Source organism: Nematolebias whitei, chromosome 8 (genome assembly GCF_014905685.2).
Source record: "Nematolebias whitei isolate Nwh7 chromosome 8, NemWhi1, whole genome shotgun sequence".
NCBI lineage: Eukaryota > Metazoa > Chordata > Actinopteri > Cyprinodontiformes > Rivulidae > Nematolebias > Nematolebias whitei.
The window spans coordinates 51,842,504-51,850,083 of NC_056505.1; the positions used below are offsets into that span (position 1 = coordinate 51,842,504).

The window sequence follows — 7,580 nt, forward strand, 5'->3', positions numbered from 1 at the left end:
AAAATCTAAAAAAGTTAAATCTGGTCCTCTGGACATTCAAAAAAAACCAAAACAAAGCAAAACAACAACAATAAAATGTAGAAACGTTTCGTCTCTCATCTGAGAGACTTCCTCAGTCTGAGGTGCTGTATTCAGCTCAGTCTCTTAAATAGCACCTTCTCAGAGTGGATCAACCAGTTTGCTGCTGACAACCAAAACCAGCTGATCACATGCTCAAGAAGGACCATCAGCCTAATAATGGATCATTAGCATACTGATGGCTGTTTACTATTCACAGAGGGCTGAGTGATACTAGCAATCACAGCATTGTAAGAGGGGGACAGTTGAACCCGGAGGCTCCACGCCTGTTTAACGATGGACGATTTCTTTTCACAAAGATGGCCTCCTTTACTCCTCTCTCAAACCATCGTTCCTCTCTGTCCAGGATGTGAACATCTTCATCCCTGAAAGAGTGACTGCTGGCCTGGAGATGAGTGTAGACCGCAGAGTCCTGGCCTGATGATGTTGATCTTCTGTGCTGGTCCATCCTTTTGGCCAGTGGCTGTTTAGTTTCCCCAATGTAAGACTGATCACAGCCCTCCTGACACTGAACAACATACACAACATTACTCTGTTTGTGCCGGGGGACTGGATCTTTGGGATGAACCAGTCTTTGCCGTAATGTATTTTGGGGTTTAAAAGCCACTGGGACGTTATGTTTAGAAAATAAACGTCTCAGTTTTTCTGATACTCCTTCAACATATGGAATGACCACTGGTCTGGGTCTGGGTTTCTCCTTTTCACCTGTTGGCTGACTTGAGTCCTGTTTGGGTTTCTTCTCTGCTTTCAGGAAGGCCCAGTTAGGATATCCACACCCCATTTTCTTTCAAAAATGTCAGTTTCTCCCCATGTGTCCTCTTTTCCAATAGAGGGCATGTGTCCAGGGAATGTCCAGCTCCACAAAATAAACAACTCTTTATAGCAGCTGTCTCTCTAGCTTCCTTTATTTTAGTCTGCCTTCTTCTGCATTTCTCCAACAGTTGTAGCAAAACTACTTCCTTTTAGCTTTAATTGTTGCTGTGATTTATAGAGCCCAACATCCTTCTGCGTTGACGATAATTTTGCGGCAAACTTATGATGTTGAGGGCCGCACTGGGTTAAACTCGGGAATCTCTGTCCAACGCGCGTTTCCAAACTGACGTCGCTCCAGGTCACTTCTTTGTGTCATGATTGGTTTATTCCGTTTCAAATTTCCATGCTTTAAACATTACAGACTGAGACACATACTGACCAGGTCTAAACTTTTGATAAATGCTTATTGGCATAACTCTACAGCGTCTTATAACACGGTCAACAGAAAATATGACGACCCCGGGCGCACCCAACTTCCTCATCCATACAAAGCCAGAACTCCAGTCAGCATGTCAGTTATATCTGGTGACAGTCAACACACACACACACACTGACACACCCACCACCCAAGTGTCAAAGCTGCGTGCTCACCTGTCAAGCCATCAATTACTTATTTTACTAATATGGCTCTTACATTAATGAAGACGCGATCATTCAGAACCCAAAAACAGTGAAAGTTGCAGTGATGAGCAGATCCATGTGTATTAACAAGATTCAGTGACTCCAGATAATCTGAGAACTGAAAATAATGACAATAATATAAATGGTGCAGAAAAGTTTCAGACTATAAAGTGTCACAAATCAAATGGGCAAACAAACCTGATGAGGTGGCCCAACTGCAGTTTGAGTTGGGCTGAGGGGGGCTCCAGCCCCCCAGCGAAGATGGATGGATGCTTCCATGAGAAACAGAAGCTGCGTCCAGAATCGACAGGTAGAAACAGAAGATTTGCAGTAAACTGCAGAGTGAGCTGCCAGAAAATCCTCCTGAAATGAAAGGCATGGTCCTAGCTCGTTTTAAATCAACAGGGGACAACAGCGTGATCCGGAATAAAAATTATTTATTATCCAGGTGAGTTTGGATGGAAGTTTGCAGCAACTCCGATGCAAACTCCGGACTTCTCTCGAGCACCATGCAGCGCTGCTCCTCCGTGCTTCACTCTGCTTCTCTGCACGTCACCCTGCTCATCTCTATTCCGCACCCCACAGCACGAGAGGCCACCGCCGGCGAAAAACGATGAGACTGACCAAAGAGGCTGAAATGGCTGAAGTAGTCTCTGGCCCGGTTTTGCTCTGGTCCGGTTCCGGCGGTGCTTCAAAGCATCGTAGCGTCTCCTCCAGGTGAAACAGCCTGTCCCGCAAAGGTGGACAGTCCTTCGTTTAAAGGTAACGTGCTGCTCACTGAGGCTGAAACCGGCTCTATAGGAGACAAAGTCCCCCACAGCCAACTCGGTTTGGCTCTGGACCTGTTCGGGGACACAGGTACACTTCCCCCACACCGAATGAAGACACCACGAGGTGCCAGCCCAGCAGAAATCCAGCAAAATACCACCCAGCGATTCTTGTCGGAAACAGGTAGAACCACAAAGGTCCAGATGAGAGGTTCGGTTGGGGTCCAGAGAGAGGGAAATAAAACACAGAACCTTCGTGCGATGACTCCCTAGCTCCAGGGGTCAACTGGCCGGCAGGGTGCGCTCAGAGTGACCGGTGGGATGGGAGCGGTTGTTCCTGGATGAAAGATTTTTTATCTTTTTTGGATGGTCCCGTCCGGCTCTCTTAGTAGCTGAACACCGAATTTGGTTGGAAGGGGGACCAACTTTAGTCCAGTTCGAAAAACGGGTCAGTTTAATGATTAAAGACTGCAGAGAAGCCGGGGGGAGCTGCCGTCCATCAGCTTACCGTAAACAGGAAAACGTGAAAAAAATCAGAAAAAAGTATTTTACAAAATTTCAAATCCTGTGCAAATCTGCACAAAAACTCTTCTGAAATGTATTTTATAAACCATAAATTGTATCATTTAAAACTGGTTCCAGGAGATGTCTCATCTGGCCTACGTTAGGTCCAGCATATTAAAATAAACCTAAACCCCTCACCTTCCACTGAGCAGTTTGCTCATAAATCCTTTGTGATACAGCAGGAGATGGAGAGTGTAATCTTCAGTCTTTGAAGCCTGGAAGTTTGTTGCAGAGTTTGCTGTTCGGCTGCTTCACTTTCATCTTCCGCACATTTTGTCGTATTTCCAAAATACTGTACCGCAATTTTATTTTACACTTCTTGTAAACAACCGTGCTCTTGTTAAGCTCTGTCTTCCCCCAGAACATTGTAGGATCTGAAATGATTTTTAAAGATGAAGGAGCGTGGTGTATCGCGCTGTCTCCCTCCTCCATAGCTTTGTATAGATCTAGTAGAGTGCTGTATGAATGGGTAAATGAGGACACAGAATGTAGTGTAAAGCGCTTTGAGTATCTTGAAATAAGATAGAAAGGTGCTATATAAGTACAGTTCATTTACTCCATGCTAGCAATCTCCATTCAGATAAATGGAGCTGGCTAACTAACTAGCTTGCTGTACAGTGACCTACACGGCCCAATTCTACAGCGGCCGAGTGGACACGTAATGTAAGATACAGTATGCTCGGGAGTAGGAGCGAAAAAAATAAAACTAAAAAAAAAACTCATTTTAAAATCAATTTATGTGCCTTTAGAATCTATTCAGAATCACCAAGACTAAGAATCTAGATTATTTAAAAAATATATTTCTTTTCTGCACCCCTAGAACTTATATGTGTATTTTACAGGTCCGAAGTGTCTGGACCGCTGAATAAAGAATCTGAAGAATAGTAAAACGGGACAGAGCAATGATGCAATGTACGTACGTACGTGTACGTATGTTCATTCATTCGCTTGTTTTTTTCTTCTACACGGTGTAACTCCTACATATTTTAGGCTTGCATCAAAAACATTGTTTGCTTGTGTCCCTGTTCAGTTTCACTCCTAAAAAAACGCTCCTCTTGAAAATTACAAATTTCACTTTTGAAATATTTCTGCGACAGGGGTCATCGGCATACTGCTTGCTATCCATGTTTTGGGCAGAAAACACATTTTAATTCCATTTTCATACTGTGCATTCCACATGATTTCCTGTATCTGCCCTCCAGCTGACCTCTGAGTGGGACTTTTTAAAGAAAAATGAAATCTCCAGCCATAAAGTACATTTGAGCGTCTACTCTGCAGAAACAGCAGACGAGTCAAAGTCACCTGAAGATTTCTGTTTCTGTGTGGAAAAATAACTGCAGAATTTAATATTTTTCTTTGTTTATGCAGGGATGTGATTCCCATCGGTGAGGGGGACATTGCCACCATGTGTCTGCAGCTGTCCTCTCAGCCTAGAGAGTATTCGTACTTCAGCCCCAGGACTATGGCCACGTGGGCTGGTCCTGGATACTGGCAGTTCAAACCAAAGCACAAATGTGAGCAAAACCAGTTCTTTAATAGCAACTTGTATAAGTGACACACTTTTGTTCTGGTGAGTTAAATTATTTAGTAAGCTGTGGTTTTGGTCATGAAATCAATTTGTTTAGGGATACTCCAATCATGTTTTTTTCTGCTGATCACCGATACTGATCACCAATACCAATCACATGGATTGGCTGTAATTTTTTTGACTTAGTTACGATGAGTGCTACTTGTTACGGGATCTGGAAAATATGAACCATAAAATCACCTTAATTTGAACATGTTTTTATTTACTTTTTCAAGACGAAAAAATATGGATGCACGATATTGGATTTTTGGCCGATATGTTAACGTATTTGGCCCATAACCGATGCCGATACCGATATTTTAGATATGTTCCTTTGTCAGAACATAGCCCTCTTATTTAGGCTTATTTGCTACAAAAATTCTGCAACAGCTGTAAGAGCTGGTGACATATATTCAGTAACAGCCATATGATATGCATAGCACTTTAATTTATATTAAATGAAAAAAGTGTTAAATGTTATTTATTAGCATTAGTCACCTGCGATGCTGTCTCATTTGTGGAAGATTGTTCTGGGTTTCTAGCTGCAGTGTGGCTCTGCACTCCTGTGCATGAAGGACAGCCTTTTTAAGATCAAAGTGTTCGTTTATCCATTGTGCCGTAAGACTAATCATGCTAACAGGGCTAACACGACGTCCAAATGTCTGTGGTAAAACTCACCCAACAAGTCGTGCTATCGGCTATTAGCTTCTCATTGACGTCTGAATTGACGGCTTGTAACTCGAGTAACATTACGTCGGAAAAATATCTGACTGCGAACGATGTAACGAGGCTCAACGTAGTCCATAAATCTTCAGAATCCAACATCCTCACCAACGAAAAATAAAACTTCCACACTGCTGACATTTTGAATTTTCCTCTCCGTGAGATCAGGTAGGTGCACGTGACGTCATTGCATTGTGCGGCCGCTGCAGTTACGTCATGTTGTCCTGCCTCTGCAGGCAAAACAGCGTCTTTTATATCGTAGAGTTATTTTAATGGAATGACCGATGTCCGATATTGAACTTTAACGCTATTATCGGCTGATACCAATTCCATGCCGATAATATTGTGCATCCCTAACAAAGAGCGATGACAACAGTGGACAACAACAATAGACAATCATAAAAGAGGCGTACAAATTTCATTATTTTTTTTACCAATTAAAATAAAATGGCAACCAAATGGACAGCCAAAAGTAAAAAGTAGCAACAAAAAAAACAAGTCAAGTCAGATTTATTTACAGAGCACATTTAAAACAGAAACTGTTACCAAAGTGCTTAACAAAACGATCACAGCATCAAATAAAAAGTAGCAAGATATATTTACAGCACATGGAATAAAAATATAATATATATGTTTCCTGGAATATCTTACAAAAAGATTTGAAGCTCTCGACCTTGACCTCTCTAAGTGTCTTTAAGAATCTGTTGAACACCTGGCAGGGTCCAATGCAGACATGTCAAGTCATATTTATTTATAGAGCACAATTTAAAACAGATAGACTGTTATCAAAGTGCTTAACACTAATGGTAACACTGAGAAATAAAAAGCAGTAAGAATATACCTTAAAAAATTAAAACAACAGCATTAAAATGAAGACATGGAACAAGATATACTAAATCAACTCACACAGTATGAAACGCCAGAGAGAACAGATATGTTTTTAGCAGGGATTTGAACACAGGAAGGGAGGTGGCATGCCTAATGTTGGGGGGTAGGTTGTTCCACAGTTTGGGACCCATGACTAAAAACGCCCGATCTCCTCGGAGCTTCAGTCGTGTTTTTGGAACAACCAAAAGCAGCTGATCGGATGATCTCAGAGCCCGAGAGGGAACATATGGTTCCAGTAGCTCAGAGAGGTAGATGGGTGCGAGGCCATTTAGGCACTTATAGGTCAGGAGGAGAATTTTGAAATCAATCATAGTTCTCACAGAAAGCCAGTGTAGGGAGGACAGAACTGGTGTGATGTGCTCATACCTCGGTGTACTGGTTAAGAGCCGAGCTGCAGCATTCTGGACGAGCTGTAGCCGTGAGATAGAGGCCTGGCTGACCCCAGCATACAGTGAATTACAATAGTCCAGGCGGGTTGTGATGAATGCATGGACTAGTGTCTCAAGGTCGGGTCTAGACGGCACTGGCTTGAGCTTAGCTACCTGCCGCAGTTGGAAGAAGCTTCTCTGCAGAACCGAACTGATCTGTTTGTCGAACTTAAAATCCGAGTCAAAAACCACTCCAAGGTTTTTAACAGAGTGCTTCAGATAAGGCTGAAGGGAGTCCAGGTTCACAGGATAAGAGGCGGCAGCTGAGCTAGGGCTAAAGACAATGACTTCAGTCTTCTGGTCGTTAAAACTTAGAAAATTTGAAGCCATCCATGTCAATGTCGTCCAGACATTTGAGGAGAGGGTGGACGGAACAAGTACTGGCTGGTTTCAGTGGCAGGTAGATCTGACAGTCATCGGCGTAGCAATGGAATGGAATACCATGTTTTCTTAGGATCGACCCCAGCGGAAGCAGATAGAGTGAAAATAGAAGGGGTCCGAGAATCGAGCCCTGCGGGACACCGCAGGAAAGAGGCATTGAAGTGGATAGATTTTTACCCACCTTCACACAAAAACTCCTGTCAGAGAGGTATGAGCGGAACCAGTCTAATGCAGCACCTGTAATCCCAACCCAGTGTTCAAGCCGAGAGATGAGGATACTGTGGTCAACAGTATCGAAAGCGGCAGTAAGATCGAGGAGTACAAGAGCCACAAAATGACCAGAATCATTTGCTGTTAAAATGTCATTACAAACCCTAACCAAAGCTGTTTCGGTGCTGTGGAGCTACTTGAAACCAGACTGAAAGACCTCAAAGATTTTGTTCTCAGTTAAAAACTGATTTAACTGAGTAAAAACTACTTTTTCCAGGATTTTGGACAGAAAGGGGAGTTTTGAGATTGGCCTGTAATTTGAGCAGGCTGAAGGGTCAAGACCAGGTTTTTAATTAACGGTGTGACTACTGCATGTTTGAACGCCTCTGGGACCACGCTTGTAGCAATACTACTGTTTAGTATAGTTAGAACTGCAGGCCCAGTCGCTGGTAGAACCTGTTTGAACAATGCTGCTGGGATGGGGTCCAATGGTGATCCTGATGGCTTCATGTGACCAGCAACTTTGTTTAACAATGGGAG

The 7,580-nt window shown here is 43.0% G+C and overlaps 1 protein-coding gene across 1 annotated transcript in view; it reads left to right on the forward strand.

Annotated features, from left to right (window-relative positions):
* Positions 1–7,580, forward strand: part of ncaph (non-SMC condensin I complex, subunit H) — a 152,176-nt gene that overhangs the window by 77,781 nt on the left and 66,815 nt on the right. Inside the window, exon 9 of the mRNA XM_037680782.1 lies at positions 4,212–4,357. Coding sequence (XP_037536710.1) covers positions 4,212–4,357 — 146 coding nt within the window. The remainder of the gene's footprint in view (positions 1–4,211; positions 4,358–7,580) is intronic.